Source organism: Eleutherodactylus coqui, chromosome 3 (assembly GCF_035609145.1).
Source record: "Eleutherodactylus coqui strain aEleCoq1 chromosome 3, aEleCoq1.hap1, whole genome shotgun sequence".
NCBI lineage: Eukaryota > Metazoa > Chordata > Amphibia > Anura > Eleutherodactylidae > Eleutherodactylus > Eleutherodactylus coqui.
In genome coordinates, this window is record NC_089839.1 from 314,312,829 (window position 1) to 314,331,960 (window position 19,132).

General features: G+C 51.1%; 1 protein-coding gene across 3 annotated transcripts in view; it reads left to right on the plus strand.

Moving 5' to 3' along the window:
• Positions 1–1,230: 1,230 nt before the first annotated feature.
• GPBP1L1 (GC-rich promoter binding protein 1 like 1) overlaps positions 1,231–19,132 on the plus strand; it is a 34,439-nt gene continuing 16,537 nt past the window's right edge. The window contains exons 1-4 of one of the 3 annotated variants that reach the window (XM_066597955.1): positions 1,231–1,351; positions 15,002–15,845; positions 17,347–17,469; positions 18,191–18,320. In XM_066597955.1, coding sequence (XP_066454052.1) covers positions 17,410–17,469; positions 18,191–18,320 — 190 coding nt within the window. In that variant the 5' untranslated portion in view covers positions 1,231–1,351; positions 15,002–15,845; positions 17,347–17,409. The remainder of the gene's footprint in view (positions 1,352–15,001; positions 15,846–17,346; positions 17,470–18,190; positions 18,321–19,132) is intronic. The other 2 variants (XM_066597956.1, XM_066597957.1) reach the window with 2 other exon arrangements.

Here is a 19,132-nt window from a genome sequence, read left to right on the forward strand (position 1 = left end):
TCTGCGGGCTTAATGGTGATCTCCTTGTTGTCTTTGAGTGCATAGACGGCCCTTCTTTCCTGCATATTGATATTAAATGCTTCCCCTTTCTCATATTTATGCAAGGTGGGACTTCGGCCAGGAGGGGGCATACCTTGTCCAGTATGGTAGATGGCACATCATGTCTATATATTTATGCAAGGTGGGACTTCAGCCAGGAGGGGGCATACCTTGTCCAGTATGGTAGATGGCACATCATGTCTATATATTTATGCAAGGTGGGACTTCGGCCAATCAGACTTCTTCTTGGCCCCTAGATTCTCCTGTGTTTGAGTGCTTGGAGGTCCTGTCTCCTCGAGATAGAACACGCTGCAATTTTTCTGGCGCGAGATTCGTGGAAGCGGCAACATGACGGCCTATGGGGGATCAGTACCGCGTATTCTGCGATATACCAATATGCTTGTGTGAGACCGCCCTGATGACACCGCGTGTACTGGGGGCACCTGCAGGAAATGTCACACCGCGGCAAACACTACAAGGCGTCACCACGGCTCCCGGAACAGGTGATGGTCTAGTAGCCAATCTCATCCACCCAAGCACCAAGTAGCAGACACCCCACCCAACAGATACACCCATACAACGTCCTCCATCGTAGACCCGTCCCGCACACGAGACACTGCACTGGCGCCGGTGGGGCACGGCTGGGGCACTTATCCCGTTTGTTCCCCCGCGGTCAGCCTCATACACTGCACGCCATGCTTTACATCTAAACTAATATCGGTGCTTCTGCCGGCAGCGGCTTTTGATTTACTATTAAAGGAGCTGTCAGCTCAGATTGGGTCACGTGACTCCAGACCTCGTGGTGCAGGCATAATATGGATTTCTGCAGCACTTCTGCCCTAACAACCAGTCAGGTTGAATCAGCCAACCCAAACAACCAATCACGTTGAATCAGCCAACCCAAACAACCAATCACGTTGCAGGAATTGTGAATCAGAACCAATCTGGTTGATGGAATTGCTGAATAGGGCAGAGGTATTGCAGCACACATCAAAGCTGGCGACCAGCCACAAGATGGCGCTGTGGCGGCGTCCCTGCTGCCATTCCCAACATGGTGATGACGTGACGTCAGTGAGCAGTGTCGCCCGCAGTACTGGCGGTGTCCAGCAGTTGCCGCTGTGAGCAGCAGCAGTAAGAGAGAGGCGTGTCCCCTGTCGCTCTAGCCGCGGCGGCCGCCTCTATGCTCAGGGTCCGGGGGACGCCATTTTGGTGCGCGCTTTGTTATGGTTTGTGAGGAGCAGGAAGCGGCCGCTGTTAGAGGATCGCGGCGGAGTCCGGTGTGACGGAGGCCCCGGGGTGAGCGCTGCAGCGGGTGAGTGTGGAGGACGGGCGCCTCGGGGAGCCGTGCCTGCCGGCGGTCACATGGTGTAGGTTGTGGCGCGGGGCCCCTGCACTGTGGCCCGGCAGGGGCGGCCTGCAATCCGCTGGGGACACCCGGCGGCCGTTGTATGAGGTTAGCTGTAGAAAACTAGTCCTGTATACACCATGCTGTGACGTCACAACCACCATGTGTACAGCACGGGCGTCAGTCACGTGAGGCCTCCGTGCACCCTGTCACGTGACCACTCTAGCCCGCAGAGCTCACAATCTGCTCTCACCCAGCCAGGGACCCAGGGAGAAGTTCAGTGACTTGTGTGACTGCTTCCTGTCAGTGAATAGAAAGCTGGATGCCAACCGCCCTGATACAGTGTAACAGACCCTCCGCTGTGAGCCGGGATTCCATTCAGTGACAGCAAGCAGCGGTGCGAAAACGGTGACTAGCTGATCTGTCCAGTGTTAGTCCACGACTGCGCGGTCCGGAGCGGCTGAGATCACGCGCCTCGTCATCGTTAGCGCTGCGGACCCCCCGATCCGTGGCCTGACCTGCTGACATCGCGGTCACATGACTGAAGGTCCCGCCTTCACGCTTCACTGCCGGTAACATGCCGAGTAGACGGCGCCTGTAAATGGCGAGGAGTCGTCACGCCGGCCGCCATATTTACCTCCTAAATGACAACCGCAGCCATCTGCTCCTCCGGCGGTGGGTTGGTGTAAATGGCGCGGCCCGTCGCTGTCGGTCCCTGCGGCCGGCTTCACACGGAGAGAGAATCCTGCGTGACGCCCAAATATGAACCCGCCCCTCCCCCTCCCGCTGCGGCCCATGTCCCCAACTGATGCGCGGCGGTTTTGACACATCAGGGAATTTGCGCGGTCCGGGGTTCACGGACGCAGATCGCACTCGGCAGTATGAAGTCAGTCTGACCGTCCCCGACCGGCGGGGGAGGGGTTATTTTGGCCGCTCCTCGCTGTCCCTTCGCTCCCTTATTTGCAGGTCTTTTCTCGCTGACTACCTATTACCCACAATGCATTGCTAGTTTTAGACTAATGTGCAGTAGGGTTCGCAGTAGCAGGGGGACACCTGGATAATTCTTTATTTCGTCACAGTGAGGGTTCTCAGGTAACTCTAAAACGTAACTTTTAATTACAGTCTTACATAAAAAGGATTCCGTGTAGGCCAAGTCCGAGCTTACAGACAAAAAGTGTTACAATGTCTGACCCCCAGCAACGTCTGGGGAAAGAACAGCCAATGAGCACCCTGGAAAAGAGTGTATAGTTACACAGGAAACCCGACACTTCTCAGGTGTAATATCGTATACAGCGAGACAGAGTATTCACGTTCGGCTCAGTGGGACGAGCGAACAGATAGTGCAGCTGCTCAATGAGGATGAATGCTGCCGATTCCATCAGCAGGCCGCGGTTGTGTCTCTTGGCTGGGATGAGATGCACTTTTTACGGCTGGTCGAAGAAGAGAAAATAATTTTTTTTTTTTTAAGAGCTGACAATCGTCAATCATTATGGCTCAACATGGCGTTCATATAAGCCAATGTACGGCCACAAAGTGCATCAACTGCTGAAAAATGCTGAACTGGGGTCGACGCGTTTCTGCTACGATAAATGTAGCCTCATCAGGAACCATCAATTATGGATCAGTAAGTCAGCTATAAAGAGAGCGGTAAGCCCCCAAAACGAGACTCACCCCTCTCTAAATAGAAGGAAAGCGGACTGACCACTGAGGCTGGTTGCTGCCATTTTTTTATTTTGTTCCTGAAAACCCTTTTCTAACCTGGTGATAGGATGGTCTATCTCCTCGGAGTGCATGCAGGGTGTCTCCCCACCTTGGGACTTACCTCTCAATCTGCAATCCTGCAGTTTTATTTACTGTCAGGAAGCGGACTCATTTGTTCTCATTAATTGGTAGAACAGCCCGCTTTCCTTCTATTTAGAGAGGGGTGAGTCTCGTTTTCGGGGCTTACCGCTCTCTTTATAGCTGACTTATTGATCCATAGTTGATGGTTCCTGATGAGGCTGCGTTTATCGTAGCGGAAACGCGTCGACCCCAGTTAAGCATTTTTCCAGCAGTTGCTGCACTTTGTGGCCACACATTGGCTTATATGAACGCCATGTTGAGCCATAATGATTGACGATTGTCAGCTCTTAAAAAAAAAAATAAAAAAATGTTTTTCTCTTCTTCGACTAACCGTAAAAAGTGCATCTCATCCCAGCCAAGAGACACAACCGCGGCCTGCTGATGGAATCGGCAGCATTCATCCCCATTGAGTAGCTGCACTATCTGTTCGCTCGTCCCACTGAGCCGAACGTGAATACTCTGTCTCGCTGTATACGATATTACACCTGAGAAGTGTCGGGGGTTCCTGTGTAACTATACACTCTTTTCAAGGGTGCTCATTGGCTGTTCCTTCCCCAGACGTTGCTGGGGGTCAGACATTGTAACACTTTTTGTCTGTGTCTGTAAGCTCGGATTTGGCCTACACAGAATCCTTTTTATGTAAGACTGTAATTAAAAGTTACGTTTTAGAGTTACCTGAGAACCCTCACTGTGACGAAACTAATGTGCAGTAGACGCTCTCTGGCCAGAGCTGCTCATGTGATCAGCACTGGCCAATCGGAGATCAGCGCACACTGTGTATTAGGTCGTCAGAAAACTGCTGCAGCCATATTGGACGGACGGAAACGGGTGCCAAACCGGCAGAGAAGAACCCCTACAGGCAGAGCGCTGCAGGCCTCTAGACCAGAGGGTCACAAACTTTTTTTGCCCCGTAGACCGCTTGCCATCCTAATATTGAATTTTCTGTCATTAGAAATAATAAAGCCGTCTTACCCGGCAGCCGTCTTACCCGGCAGCCGTCTTCCCCGGCAGCCGTCTTCCCCGGCAGCCGTCTTCCCCGGCAGCCGTCTTCCCCGGCAGCCGTCTTCCCCGGCAGCCGTCTTCCCCGGCAGCCGTCTTCCCCGGCAGCCGTCTTCCCCGGCAGCCGTCTTCCCCGGCAGCCGTCTTCCCCGGCAGCCGTCTTCCCCGGCAGCCGTCTTCCCGCATCTCCTGGCTCATCCTCCTGTTGTTGGAGCGTCCATTCTCGGCGTTCTCCTTCCAGCAGGTCGGTGTACCCGGTCACTGGTGACATAGTGTTCACAGCCCAGCAGGGATCGCCGATCTGTTGCAGAGCCTGGGCATGCTCGCTGTCTCGCCGTGAGAGTTCATATACTATAGCAGTGAGACACTGAGCATGCACAGTCTCTGCAACAGATCGGCGCTCCCTGCTGGGCAGTGAATGCTACGTCACCAGTGACCGAGTGCACCGACCTGCTGGAAGGAGACTGCAAGGAACGGACGCTTCATCACTGGGAGGAGAGGATCCGGCCGGCTAAAGGCGAGGTGACCCGGGGACTGCAGGAGCCAGGAGATCGGGGAGGAGATGATCTGGTAAGAAGGCTGATGGGGAGGAATAGGGAAGCAGTGGTTTGTTGTTTTTTTTCCCCCCTAGTGACAGAACCCCTATAACTTATTAAAGTCCAGTGTGTTTTCCCAGCTGACGCGGCGCGGCTCACTGGAGGCTGATTTACACAGCGATTAGCGCTCAAGATTCCTCCAAACGATGGCTTTTGAGCAATAGCCGTTGCGTGTAAATGTGCGCTCTTCATCCATCTCTGAGCTCAGGTCAGCATGAAGTCCATCGTCCCTGATAAGAGGGACTGCATGTGGAGTTCTCCACGGACAGCGCTCATAACATTGTAAGCAGCCAGCAGCAGAACAAAAGCAGTGTATTTAGAGAACAGACCGTCTGCTGTTCTCTAAATACATGCAAATGAAGCTAGCCAGCTACTGATTGGGCCATTAGCACCTGTGCAAAATGATTGCTCAAAACTGAGGTTTGAATTTTAAGTGATCATCTTTGCGTGTAAACGGGCCTTTAAATGGGGTGTTTGTAGAGTGGATAATTGTAAAAAAAAAAAAGTAAATTTTTTTTTTTATTCACATGTTTATTGAAAAGTCACAAAATGCAAGTAAATCGAACCAAATCAGAACCTGGTAAACTCAACCCACAAATATCGCTGGAGGGCCGCGCCGGCCGCTCGGATGTCTCACATCTCCAACAGTTATTTACGTAAGAAGATTGGCGCCGCGCTAAACCGCTCTCCAGGAGGTACGAAGATGGAAAGCTGTCAAACCGTTTCTTGCGACGGTCCGTAACGCAGGATAAGCAGCGGGTGCGCGATACGTTGTAAAGACCTGCCCATGCACACAGCGCAGCACAGCAGATGGCTTGTGCACCCCCAAATTTTTTTCTTGCTGACTTGGATCCCCAGCAAGTCAAAATTGACCCCTAGGGGTCCATATGCATCAGTTTGGGAACCTCTGCTCCAGACGTTGGAAACGCCCCCTTGTTATAGTCTGAGGTATAATAGATGATGGGAGAGATCTCTGTACTGACCCCTGATATATCTATACATAGTTATTAGAGCGCCCCCTTGTTACAGTCCTGGGTATAATAGATGATGGGAGAGATCTCTGTACTGACCCCTGATATATTATACATAGTTATTAGAGCACCCCCTTGTTACAGTCCTGGGTATAACAGATGATGTGAGATCTCTGTACTGTCTGCTGACATATTATACATAGTTATTAGAGCGCCCCCTTGTTACAGTCCTGGGTATAATAGATGATGGGAGAGATCTCTGTACTGATCCCTGATATATCTATACATAGTTATTAGAGCGCCCCTTGTTACAGTCCTGGGTATAATAGATGATGGGAGAGATCTCTGTACTGATCCCTGATATATCTATACATAGTTATTAGAGCGCCCCCTTGTTACAGTCCTTGGTATAACAGATGATGGGAGAGATCTCTGCACTGACCCCTGATATATTATACATAGTTATTAGAGCGCCCCGTTGTTACAGTCCTGGGTATAATAGATGATGGGAGAGATCTCTGTACTGACCCCTATACATAGTTATTAGAGCGCCCCGTTGTTACAGTCCTGGGTATAATAGATGATGGAGAGATCTCTGTACTGACCCCTGATAAATCTATACATAGTTATTAGATCGCCCCCTTGTTACAGTCCTGGGTATAACAGATGATGGGAGACATCTCTGTACTGACCCCTGATATATCTATACATAGTTATTAGAGCGCCCCCTTGTTACAGTCCTGGGTATAATAGATGATGGGAGAGATCTCTGTACTGACCCCTGATATATCTATACATAGTTATTAGAGCGCCCCCTTGTTACAGTCCTGGGTATAATAGATGATGGGGGAGATCTCTGTACAGACCCCTGATATATAATACATAGTTATTAGAGCGCCCCCTTGTTACAGTCCTGGGTATAATAGATGATGGGAGAGATCTCTGTACTGACCCCTGATATGTTATACATAGTTATTAGAGCGCCCCCTTGTTACAGTCCTGGGTATAAATAGATGATGGGAGAGATCTCTGTACTGACCCCTGATATATCCATACATAGTTATTAGAGCGCCCACTTGTTACTGTCCTGGGTATAATAGATGATGGGAGAGATCTCTGTACTGACCCCTGATATATCTATACATAGTTATTAGAGCGCCCCCTTGTTACAGTTCTGGGTATAATAGATGATGGAAGAGATCTCTGTACTGACCCCTGATATATCTATACATAGTTATTAGAGCGCCCCCTTGTTACAGTCCTGGGTATAATAGATGATGGGAGAGATCTCTGTACTGACCCCTGATATATCTATACATAGTTATTAGAGCACCCCCTTGTTACAGTCCTGGGTATAATAGATGATGGGAGAGATCTCTGTACTGACCACTGATATATTATACATAGTTATTAGAGCGCCCCCTTGTTACAGTCCTGGGTATAATAGATGATGTGAGAGATCTCTGTACTGACCCCTGATATATTTATACATAGTTATTAGAGCGCCCCCTTGTTACAGTCCTGGGTATAATAGATGATGGGAGAGATCCCTGTACTGACCCCTGATATATCATACATAGTTATTAGAGCGCCCCCTTGTTACAGTCCTGGGTATAATAGATGATGGTAGAGATCTCTGTACTGACCCCTGATATATTTATACATAGTTATTAGAGCGCCTCCTTGTTACAGTCCAGGGTATAATAGATGATGGGAGAGATCTCTGTACTGACCCCTGATATATTATACATAGTTATTAGAGCGCCCCCTTGTTACAGTCCTGGGTGTAATAGATGATGGGAGAGATCTCTGTATAGACCCCTGATATATTATACATAGTTATTATAGCGCCCCCTTGTTACGGTCCTCGGTATAATAGATGATGGGAGAGATCTCTGTAGAGATTATCTGCCAGGTGCGGCCTTGTCTGTGGTGGTCGGTCGGTCCGTTATCTGCCGGTTGCCGCCTTGTCCACGGCCTTATCTGCCTCCACCCTCGGGGTCAGTCGGTGCATTTTCTGCTGGGTGCGGCCTCATCCGCGGCGGGCGCTCAGTCCGTTATATGCTGGGTGCGGCCTCATCCGCGGCGGTCGGTCAGTCCGCTATCTGCTGGGTGCGGCCTCGTCTGCGGCAGTTGGTCGCTCGGTGCGTTATCTGCTCGTCCGCGGCGGTCGGTCAGTCCGCTATCTGCTGGGTGCGGCCTCGTCTGCGGCAGTTGGTCGCTCGGTGGGTTATCTGCTCGTCCGCGGCGGTCGCTCGCTCGGTGGGTTATCTGCCGGGTGCGGGCTCGTCCATGGCGTTATCTGCCTCCGTCCGCGGCGGTCGCTCGCTCGGTGGGTTATCTGCGGGGTGCGGCCTCGTCCGCAGCGGTCGCTCGCTCGGTGCGTTATCTGCTCGTCCGCAGCGGTCGCTCGCTCGGTGGGTTATCTGCCGGGTGCGGGCTCGTCCATGGCGTTATCTGCCTCCGTCCGCGGCGGTCGCTCGCTCGGTGGGTTATCTGCGGGGTGCGGCCTCGTCCGCAGCGGTCGCTCGCTCGGTGCGTTATCTGCTCGTCCGCAGCGGTCGCTCGCTCGGTGGGTTATCTGCCGGGTGCGGGCTCGTCCATGGCGTTATCTGCCTCCGTCCGCGGCGGTCGCTCGCTCGGTGGGTTATCTGCGGGGTGCGGCCTCGTCCGCAGCGGTCGCTCGCTCGGTGCGTTATCTGCTCGTCCGCGGCGGTCGCTCGGTGGGTTATCTGCCGGCTGCGGCCTTGTCCGTGGCGTTATCTGCCTCCGTCCGCGGCGGTCGCTCGCTCGGTGGGTTATCTGCTCGTCCGCGGCGGTCGCTCGCTCGGTGGGTTATCTGCCTCCGTCCGCGGGGCGTCTGCTTTGAGGCGACTTTCTCCTCTCCTGATAAAACCTCCTGCAATAAATAGTTTCACTTTTGCAAACCGGATGAGATTCCAGTTTTCTTTAAGTCTCCCTGTAAATCCATCAGACAGCCTGCTGGCGTCCTGGAGGAGCCGTCGCTGGCCGTAGACTGCAGGAGGCGCCGCTGCTCTTTGGGGAACCTGGATCAAAACTGCTGCAAAAGAAAAGTGCAGTAGTTACCACCGGCAGCCAATCGGGTTCCACCTCCATCAGGACTTGTGCTGCTCTGTTTACTCCTGAGGTTTACTTAGACTGATGCCTTGTAGCAAAACCTCAGCTGTGAGCAGTGTTTGTTCTGGAGCTCCTGATGGAAACAAGAATATTCACTGAAAGCAAGTAGAGCGTAAAGTGCGCGAAAATACACACTTAATTTATATACATACTTAGTCCCAATCCCCCCCCCCCCCCCCCAGAACTCCCATTTAAAGGGGTCTTCCGTGGGCATAGTGTTGATGACCTAGGTCATCAATAGTTGATCAGCTGGGGTCCTCAGACAGCCACGGGGAATGTGGGGAGGAGAACCACCTGTCTACAGGGAGCGTACGGGTGACTCCCTCACGGGGAATGTAGGGGAGGAGAACCACCTGTCTACAGGGAGCGTACGGGTGACTCCCCCACGGGGAATGTAGGGGAGGAGAACCACCTGTCTACAGGGAGCGTACGGGTGACCCCCCCGCGGGGAATGTGGGGGAGGAGAACCACCTGTCTACAGGGAGCGTACGGAAGACCCTCGGCCTTAGTGTTTCTTTCCATAAGATACACTGATACATTGTAACGATCTCCAGCTGTGGGGGTCCTGATGGTGATGGAGAACCTCTGATTGGAACGTCGTGAGGTAGAGAGGGGCTCGTCATCAGATGGAAAACAGCAAGAATGAGCGTCTCTCTCTGCGGACGCCCCTGCACTGCTGCGTGCCGCAGGCGCCATGTAATACTGCCCTTCTCCTGTGGGGGTGCTATAGGGGTGGTGAACACTTTGCCACATTTCCACACACAACTGATCTCCGGGGGTCTTGGTGCTTGTTGTCCTTGAGGTTTTTAGTGTACAGCAGTTTGGCAATGAGTAAAATTAACGCAATAGACGATGTACGGCAGGAACTACAGGCTCCATGTGTGTCTGGTGACAAAGGGGCGGTGCTGAGCCCTGCGGGGGGCGGTGCTTCTGATGGGCAAGGAAACTTTTTAAATCTCTGTTTCCGTCAGTATTACATTTCTGTATCTGAGGGTCTTTGGGCGGAGTTCTGGGGGGCCACGTGGAAGAACCCTGTAATATTTACACATAGAACACTGTCCCTTTAACCCCTTCACCGCCAGCAGTACCTTTAACATCGGGCAGTGGTGAAAGGTCCATGGAGCTCAGGAGCAGAGTCTGCTCTGTAGCTGGCAGCGGTTTGACAGCAGCGGCTGCCAGGAAGTGCTGTGATTGCCGCAGTTAACCGTTTAGATGCCAAGGTCAAAGTTGACCATATGTTTATGAACAGTGGGAGTGTTTCCCATCCCCCCACAATACAATCAGGCGCTGCTGGGGCAGCCTGGCAGCCCGAAGCTATAGACTGCAGTGCTGAAGTATTGCAGTACTCAGTAGAAGTGATCCAAGTTCCCTGTGGCAGCGGAATAAGTGCGACTGACTTAATAGTTCAGTTTTATGAAGTTTAACCCCCCCCCCTCTCCGGTTTCCCCATAAAAAATTCTAAACTCTAACAGTCTTCATATTTCATTAAGAATCCCGAAATCCCCGATTGTGTATTTTTTTTCTTGTGTTTGTTGGTCAAAAAATGTGTGTAAAATATATAATTTTATTTTTATTTTTTTAACGTGATCAAAAAGACGTAATAATTCCGGCGCTCCCCGCAGGCCGACTGACGAGGAATGAGTTACCGGAATCCGAATCCGGGGACCGGAAGCAGAAAAAAATATTATGTTACTTGGAAACCAGTCTATAAAGCGGCGGCGCTGCGGACCGACCTCTCCGGGCGTTTAGTACAATGCTGCAGCGTTTTCCCAGTGTCAGCCGACACCGTGTGCGCAGCGCCCGTGCTGCCCGCCGCCGCGTCGTCTCATTTATATATTGCCTGCTGTCTCGGCGGGGTTGTGTATGTGATGCGCGGTGTCCGGACAGCGGTGCTGCTCACTGCGGGGGAGGAAGTTGTCAGACTTTGTGTCCAGTAAACGGCTTCAACAATCAGACAGCGGCCATTACTGAGCGCTGAGGGCCGATCGCTGCGTCCCCTCACCGTGCAGCCAGCTGACTGCCAGAATTATCATGGCCTCGTTAATAGGCTGCTGGTCTGCAGGGTGCACTACATGTATCAGAATGGTCTGGCACTTTGTATCCACTTTGTGTGGGAGTATACGCCAAGCATCCACCCCCCTCTATATTAGGAGGCAGTGTGAGTGGCTGTCTCATCGGTGTCCCTCACAGGTGCAGTTAGCGCCCTCATCTGGTAGTCTGCTGCCGGCACTCGTCTCCCAGAACACAAACCCTCCTTAAGTTTAGTCTCTAACCATTGGTCTCCAGCTGGTGGGAAACTACAACTCCCAGGATAGCAATGTGGCCAATCTGCGCAGAATCCCCACTAAAATTAAGCGTGCTGCTTTTTTTTTTTTTCCGCACGTGAAAAACGCAAATGAATTAAAATGCCGTCCGCGGGTGCGAAATTCAGTTTAATTGACTGCAGACGGCGAATGATCTTCCCACGGGCAAAGTTTCACCCACAGGATCCGCAATTAAATTTTCCCCGTGGACATGAGGCCTTAATCTCGCGGATCTGCGCCATACGGCAGCGTGTCGCTCGCTCTCTGATCGCCGGCCGCGGTCTCGCACAACCTGTTGTCTGTCAGTCCCAGCAAACTCCCCGCACGTCTCATTGGCCTCTGGTGGAAACGAGAATGGTTCCACTAGTTGGAAGCAAGCAGGGATCCTGACAAATGCCCCAGAAGTGACACCGTCTGTCATATATCCGCCACATTGTCTGATTCCGCCTGACTATTAACCAGTTGTTTCCCGCCGGGGAGCATCCGATGCTTTGGGGTTAACCCCGTCGCTGCTGGTGTGCCGTGCAGCAATCGTCCTATTAAATGGGTTATTCTAAACCACCTCCCATCATGCCTCAGTATAGAGCACCCTCCATGTCTGCTTTACCCCCTGGGAGGTGGTTTGTCTGGCACTATCGCCCCCTGTAATGTAGGTGGTCAGGAGGAGCGGGGGAGGGGATGTGACCACAGATTTATTGTTTCCCCCCCTAAAATTAATGCGGCAAGAGAGATGGAAATGCTTCTTTCAGCTCATATCCGTGTTGGCTGGTTGCGTTGTGAGGGGTACTCATGGCGGACCCCTCATTCTACAACTTCACTCTAAATGTGACTCACAGCACACTTCAGGATTTTTAAGCCAGTGCAAAGAAGACTATTAAGTCCATGGGATGCACGCCACAATTTCGGGGTCAGAGCCTCCAGCGGTCAGATATTTCCTCCTGCGCCGGCCGGGTCCTGATTGGCGTGCATACTGATGCTTCGCTGTAATCCCGCGGCCCTCGGCCGGCCCTCGCTAGCTGTAACTCCAGCGGCTTACTGCACTTGAGGACCGTCGCTCCCGCTGCGTCCGAAGATCTGAGTGTGAACAAACCCGTATAAATGTAATTAGTGACTTAACGAACACAAAAAGTCCCAAACTGTTCGTTTTTGTTTGCATTTTTGCACATGGCTGTCATTATAGGTGGCAGCGCCTGTGACGGTGGCAGCGCCTGTGACGGTGGCAGCGCCTGTGACGGTGGCAGCGCCTGTGACGGTGGCAGCGCCTGTGACGGTGGCAGCGCCTGTGACAGCGGCCTGCTGCCGCCCGCCTGCCATCTAGCTGTTCATTAGCTGCTAAATTGTAGCTTCAGTTTGCCCAAACTCTCTTGTGGTCCCCAGAGTCGTCGTGTGGCTGCAGACTTGAGGGATGGGCCCTGCGGGATGCGGGCGGGCGGGATGCGGGCGGGCGGGATGCGGGCCGCCGCAAGACGCCGAAAGCAGGGAAGCTGCAGAGTTACTGGTTGTATGAAGATGGCCGTCCTCTCAGCCTTCTACCCGTCCGTCGTGTTCTTACCTGCCGGGTGATGTAACAGCCGCTCGCTGCTCACTCCCTGCCCCGCTGTAACAGCCGCTGGTCACGTGGCGGAGGCCCTGGAGGCGCAGGGCCGCTCACATGTCCCGCTATCCAAAAGGACAACTGTTGCAACTTTATTAACCCTTCGGTGACTTGTTGCGGTCCTGAGGATGCAATGATTTTGGGGGGGATTTTCATCTCCACTTTTCAACAGGTAGAACCTTTTGTATTTTTTATATACTCCTCCATTGTCGCGGCCGTCTCAGGCTTGCTGTTTGCGCGGCTGTAGTGGGGGGGTTGTTTGGTTTTTATTAGCGCTATTTTTGGGGGTCCTTGTATAGTTTTGTATGACTTCTATTTATTTTGGGGAGGGCGGGGAGAACGCACAAGGCTGCCCGTACGGGGGCCTGGCAGCAGCGGGGTCCGTGATTACCTGTTAGCTTCCCCTGTACCGCGATGGTCCGCACGGCTCTCCGTCAGACATGCGCAGTACGGAGTTTATTTTTTTAACCTCAGTGTCATTGGGGAAACCGTTTGTGCTGAATTTGCACAAAAATGGAGCTCGCTATGCTTTTTTTTTCTCCTCTGCGAGTTCCGCAATTGGTTTTCACTCGTCTGCAGGAAGAATCGCTTTTCCACGGCGTGCCATGGAAGGTATTTGCCACAAAATCTGGAGAAGGGCGCCAGCTGCGGATACCGCAATGCAAATCCGCCCGTGTGCCGGCGGCCGGCGCGCTGCCAGTGTGTGGTGTTAGGTTTTTTTGTTTGTTTTGTTTGTTTTTGTTCCTTTTTAATAATTCTACAGCGCTGATCCTGTAGCGTCAATGATGTGGTGTTTCTGGCAGATCGGTACGATTACCGCAATACAAACAAAAGTCTTCTACGTTTGCACACTAACCCCCCCCCCCCTTTGTTTTTATACCATTTGCTGTGCAGGATAGTGTGCTCAGTTTATTGGCCGGGTCGTTATGGATGCTGCTGCCAGTTGTGGGTTTACTTGTTTTCCCTTAGGCCTCATGTCCACGGGGAAAATCAGGCCCGCCGCGGACTCTCCATGTAGACTCCGTAGCGGGTCCCTCCTGCCCCGCAGACATGATGCCTAAAAATCAGAATAAACTCACCTGCTCCGGGCGATGCGGTTCTTCCCTTCTTCGCGGACGGATCTTCTTTCTTCGGCCCGGCGGATGTGCTCGGCACGCCAGCAGCGTGCCGCGCACATGCGCCGGACACATACGCCGGTCTGAAGAAAGAAGATCCTGCCGCGAAGAAGGGAAGAACTGCATCACCCGGAGCAGGTGAGTTTAATTCTGGTATGGGTCTCCTGCGGATCCGGAGGGCTTCCATAGGCTTTAATAGAAGCCTGCGGGAGGCCCGCACGAAAATGGAGCATTTCCCTTTTCTTTTTTTCTTTCTTTTAACCGCACGCGGATCCGTGCCTGACGAGAAAATTGACATCTGCAGGTATTTAACTGCCTGCTGGTGCCTAATGTATCCCTATGGGGCGTGGATCCGCGTGCGGGAGAAACACTGCAGATTTAAAGCCCGTGGGCATGAGGCCTTAAAGGCAGAAAATTTGCAAAAGCTGTTTTTATTTTTGTTTGTTTTAAATGTCCCTGCGGAGACTTGAACCCGATGATCTGATCACACTGATAATACACTGCATTACTTTTGTGCTGCAATACATTATCACAAACCCGATTACATGACGTCATGGAGGGGGCGCCCTCCTCCTGTGGACACTTTACATGCAACAATCAACATTGTGGCAGATAAGGGGTTAGCTGCAGGGATCAGGAGGCCGGACCTCGGCGGGTGGCACAGGCTCAGCTAGACATGTGGCATGACTCCATTCTCAGAAGCTGCTTCCAGCCAAGACGTTGATGCTCTTGGACGGGAAAGGGTTAACAAACATGGTGGAGGCTTTTTGCTGAGCCATCCTGTCACTGTACCCCAAGAGCTGCAGGATCGGCGCAGTAACTATTCGCCTCTCGAAACGAAGACCCTCTGACTCCGCATACGATGAGCTGTCAGATGATGCATTTCTCCTGTATGACTGCCACAACTGTCCCAGCCACTAGGGGGCTCTAGAGCACCTGTGTAAGACATGGAGGTTATACCTGCACCCCATTCTAGCTGTGCTGACACTACAAGTCCCAGCATGCCATAGTACTCTACATAACCTGTTCTCAACCCTTCTCCTTCTCTCTTTCTTGCAGACGTTGCAGCCACCACAAGGTTGATCCTCAGAGCCCCTCCCCCTCCGCGCCGCACGGGTGTCACCGGAGTCCTCGTCTCACCATCATCCATTACTTGACCCTCTTCTCTATTTGCCACTGTCGATCGGGGATATGACTGGATTTTGGGGTCTTCGTTGCGGACCCCCTCTGTGAAGCCTTCGGCCATGGTGGTCGCGCTCTCCTGACCGCAGCTGGAATAACAGATTACAATATTTTGGGTTTCACATATTTTTTTCTTAATTTACGACTTGAATTTTTCATGTTTTTTTTAATTTAATGACGGAATCCCAGGAGCGCGGAGGATCAGCGGCGCCGCGGCCCTCACCAGCAGCGCGCTCCCTGCGTCCCTGACGTAACGGCCGGCAGAGACCGCATGGATGTTTTTGTATGACGCAGAGTCTCCTCCGCAGCAGCGACTCCTTAATGACCCCCACGTCTGTTTCATGAGGTGAACGGGGAAATCTGGGAACTTTTTTTTTTTTTTTTCCCTCTTAGTTTTTTCTTATGCTGGTCGTTCCTGCGGTTTTTGCCCCATGTGACCCCTCGAATTTACCAGATTGAATTTTTTTTTTTTTTTTGTATTTTTTTTTTTATTTTTTTTTATTTTTGGGTTTTGATGAAAGGAATCAAAATGAGCACTTAAAAAGCATGCCAAGGTTAACCTAAAGGGCGCGCTGGCATGTAGAAGCAGGGGTGTTCCCTGCCAGTTGTCTCGAGGGGGCGCCCTTACCCTCCATCACCCAAAAAGCGCAAAATATATCGAGCAACCTCTCAACTGGCCGACAATACTGGAAGGCGCTGCCCTGCAAGCTCAGACTAAGGGGTAAGTCCTCTCCACGTAGGGTAAATGGCATCAGCAGTAATGTATGTACACAGTGACTCCACCAGCAGAATGGTGAGCACAGCTCTGGAGTATAATGCAGGATAAGTAATGTATGTACACAGTGACTCCAGCAGCAGAATAGTGAGTGCAGCTCTGGAGTATAATACAGTATATGACTCAGGGTCAGTACAGGATAAGTAATGTATGTACACAGTGACTCCACCAGCAGAATAGTGAGTGCAGCTCTGGGGTATAATACAGGATGTAACTCAGGAGCAGTACAGGATAAGTAATGTATGTACACAGTGACTCCACCAGCAGAATAGTGAGTACAGCTCTGGAGTATAATACAGGATGTAACTCAGGATCAGTACAGGATAAGTAATGTATGTACACAGTGACTCCACCAGCAGAATAGTGAGTGCAGCTCTGGAGTATAATACAGGATGTAACTCAGGAGCAGTACAGGATAAGTAATGTATGTACACAGGGACTCCACCAGTAGAATAGTGAGTACAGCTCTGGAGTATAATACAGGATGTAGCTCAGGAGCAGTACAGGATAAGTAATGTATGTACACAGTGACCCCACCAGCAGAATAGTGAGTGCAGCTCTGGAGTATAATACAGGATGTAACTCAGGAGCAGTACAGGATAAGTAATGTATGTACACAGTGACTCCACCAGCAGAATAGTGAGTACAGCTCTGGAGTATAATACAGGATGTAACTCAGGATCAGTACAGGATAAGTAATGTATGTACACAGTGACTCCACCAGCAGAATAGTGAGTGCAGCTCTGGAGTATAATACAGGATGTAACTCAGGATCAGTACAGGATAAGTAATGTATGTACACAGTGACTCCACCAGCAGAATAGTGAGTGCAGCTCTGGAGTATAATACAGGATGTAGCTCAGGAGCAGTACAGGATAAGTAATGTATGTACACAGTGACCCCACCAGCAGAATAGTGAGCGCAGCTCTGCAGTATAATACAGGATGTAACTCAGGATCAGTACAGGATAAGTAATGTATGTACACAGTGACTCCACCAGTAGAATAGTGAGTACAGCTCTGGAGTATAATACAGGATGTAACTCAGGATCAGTACGGGATAAGTAATGTATGTATACAGTGACTCCAGCAGCAGAATAGTGAGTGCAGCTCTGGAGGATAATACAGGATGTAACTCAGGGTCACTACAGGATAAGTAATGTATGTACACAGTGACTCCACCAGCAGAATAGTGAGTGCAGCTCTGGAGTATAATACAGGATGTAACTCAGGATCAGTGCAGGATAAGTAATGTATGTACACAGTGACTCCACCAGCAGAATAGTGAGTGCAGCTCTGGAGTATAATACAGGATGTAATTGCATTTTCAACAAATGTCCCTTTCACTATGTTGCCGTGTGCTCCGTACTGATGCCTCCCCAGTATTACTGCCTCCTTATTCTGTATGTAACGGCTGCTCTGAGAATACTCTTGCCTTTGTCTCTCAGCAGACCCTGCCTTGGCCATGAGGATTAATGCCTCGATTCAGTGCTAGAAGATCTACAACCTAAATGGCGCAGCATGACTTTGTTCCTGCTTGGCTTAGCTTCTCCACACCTCAGTCCACCAAGGTAACACGTCGTCCCCGCAGCCTCCTCGGCTTTTCTCTAGAATTGAGCTTACAGAATCCAGTAATGCAGAAGTAAATCTACCCTGCAGATGAGCAATTCGGTCTGACAGTCTGCCTGATGCCTTAGGCCCGATGCCGCAGGCGTATTTGGATTGCAGAGCGGGCGTCCGCCTCCAGACTCCATAGCAAATGCTGCCCATAACATGCTATGCAAAATCGCTTTTCCTTGTCCACTAGCAGAAATCTGTTGCGATTTTCCACTCGCTGAGGGACAATTGCAGCATGTCCTGTTTAGCGCGATTTTTGCGCGGACTGCTTCCATTGAAGTCAATGGAAGCTGCCCGATCCGTGTCATCGCCTAGCGACAGCGCAGCATCATTTGTACCGTGCATGTGCCAGCACATTCGCATTGCAGATGAAGAACACTGCGAACAGGTACGCAGGGGGTCCGCAGGCGTCACCGACCATTCATCGGGACAGATTCCGCTGCGGAATCCCACATGTGAAATCCGCCCGGCCGTGTGCATTTGGCTTTAGTCAGATTGCCTGAGCGTGGGGGTGCATTGGGGCATGTGGTGAGGGGATTGAACCTTCGTGATCGGCAGTGACAACACGGTCACTTCTATGCCGATCACATGGGTTGGGTCTGTAGAGCTTTGTGAATATGTTTTGGGGGGCATTTCTCTGTATCTGCCGGTCTCAGCTCGTTTGCTCTCTCTCAGTCCTCTGCAGGCGTTGTCGAGAAACATGGAGAGCACCTTCCTAGGGGTGAGGGCCGTTTGGGAGTGAGTCGCAGAAGACACAATTCTTCTGATGGATTCTTCAACAATGGTCCCCTACGCACCACAGGAGGTGAGCTGTAAGCCTGAGACTTGTAGTGCTTCACGTCAATTGTAAGCCAGCCTATGCGCATAATGAGCTTTAAAGGGTTATTCTCATCCTGTAAATTGATGGCACATTTCTAGAGTCCCCCGAGGTCGGACCCACACCGACCTTATGGATGTCACATCCTAATGATATGCCGTCACATTTAAATGGTTACTTCATCTTATAAAGCCATCGTCCAGCCTTCTGTAGAATCCTCATTAATGAAAAGTTCTGCAACTTCCCGTTTAGCTGCTTCCTGCCCCAATGTGCACATGATGGGAGGAAAGGGGTTCCTGCAAAATGCTGTAAATGTATAGCATGTAGTTGGCATAGGCATCTGAGCTGAGCCCGTGTGATCCGCAGTGGGAGCCCGCTGCAACAGCAGGGATCACGGGGAGCTCTGATAATTGTGGCATGTACCGTATTAACAGGGGACGAGCTCTTATTCTGATGCCATTGGCCCTTCGCCATCCAGTCACAGCAACCGGACACCAAATAATGGCCCCCAGGTTTTCCATGGCCTTTTCGTAGGCAATAAAACAGACAATACATTGCAGTACAGAAGTACTGCAGTGTATTATCTGAGCAATCATAAGGTCACCGCTTCAAATTCCACAGAGACCTGAAAAAAAACTAAATGGTAAAAGAATCCATCTAAAAATAAGAAATAAAACTTTGTGCACTTCTGCTTTAAAATATAATGATGGTACAATAAATTTACCCCCCCCCCCTTTTTCTGCACTGTAAGTGTTGCAAAAATTGGAGCCAAAGTTGTTTTCTTTTTTGTTAATTGCGTT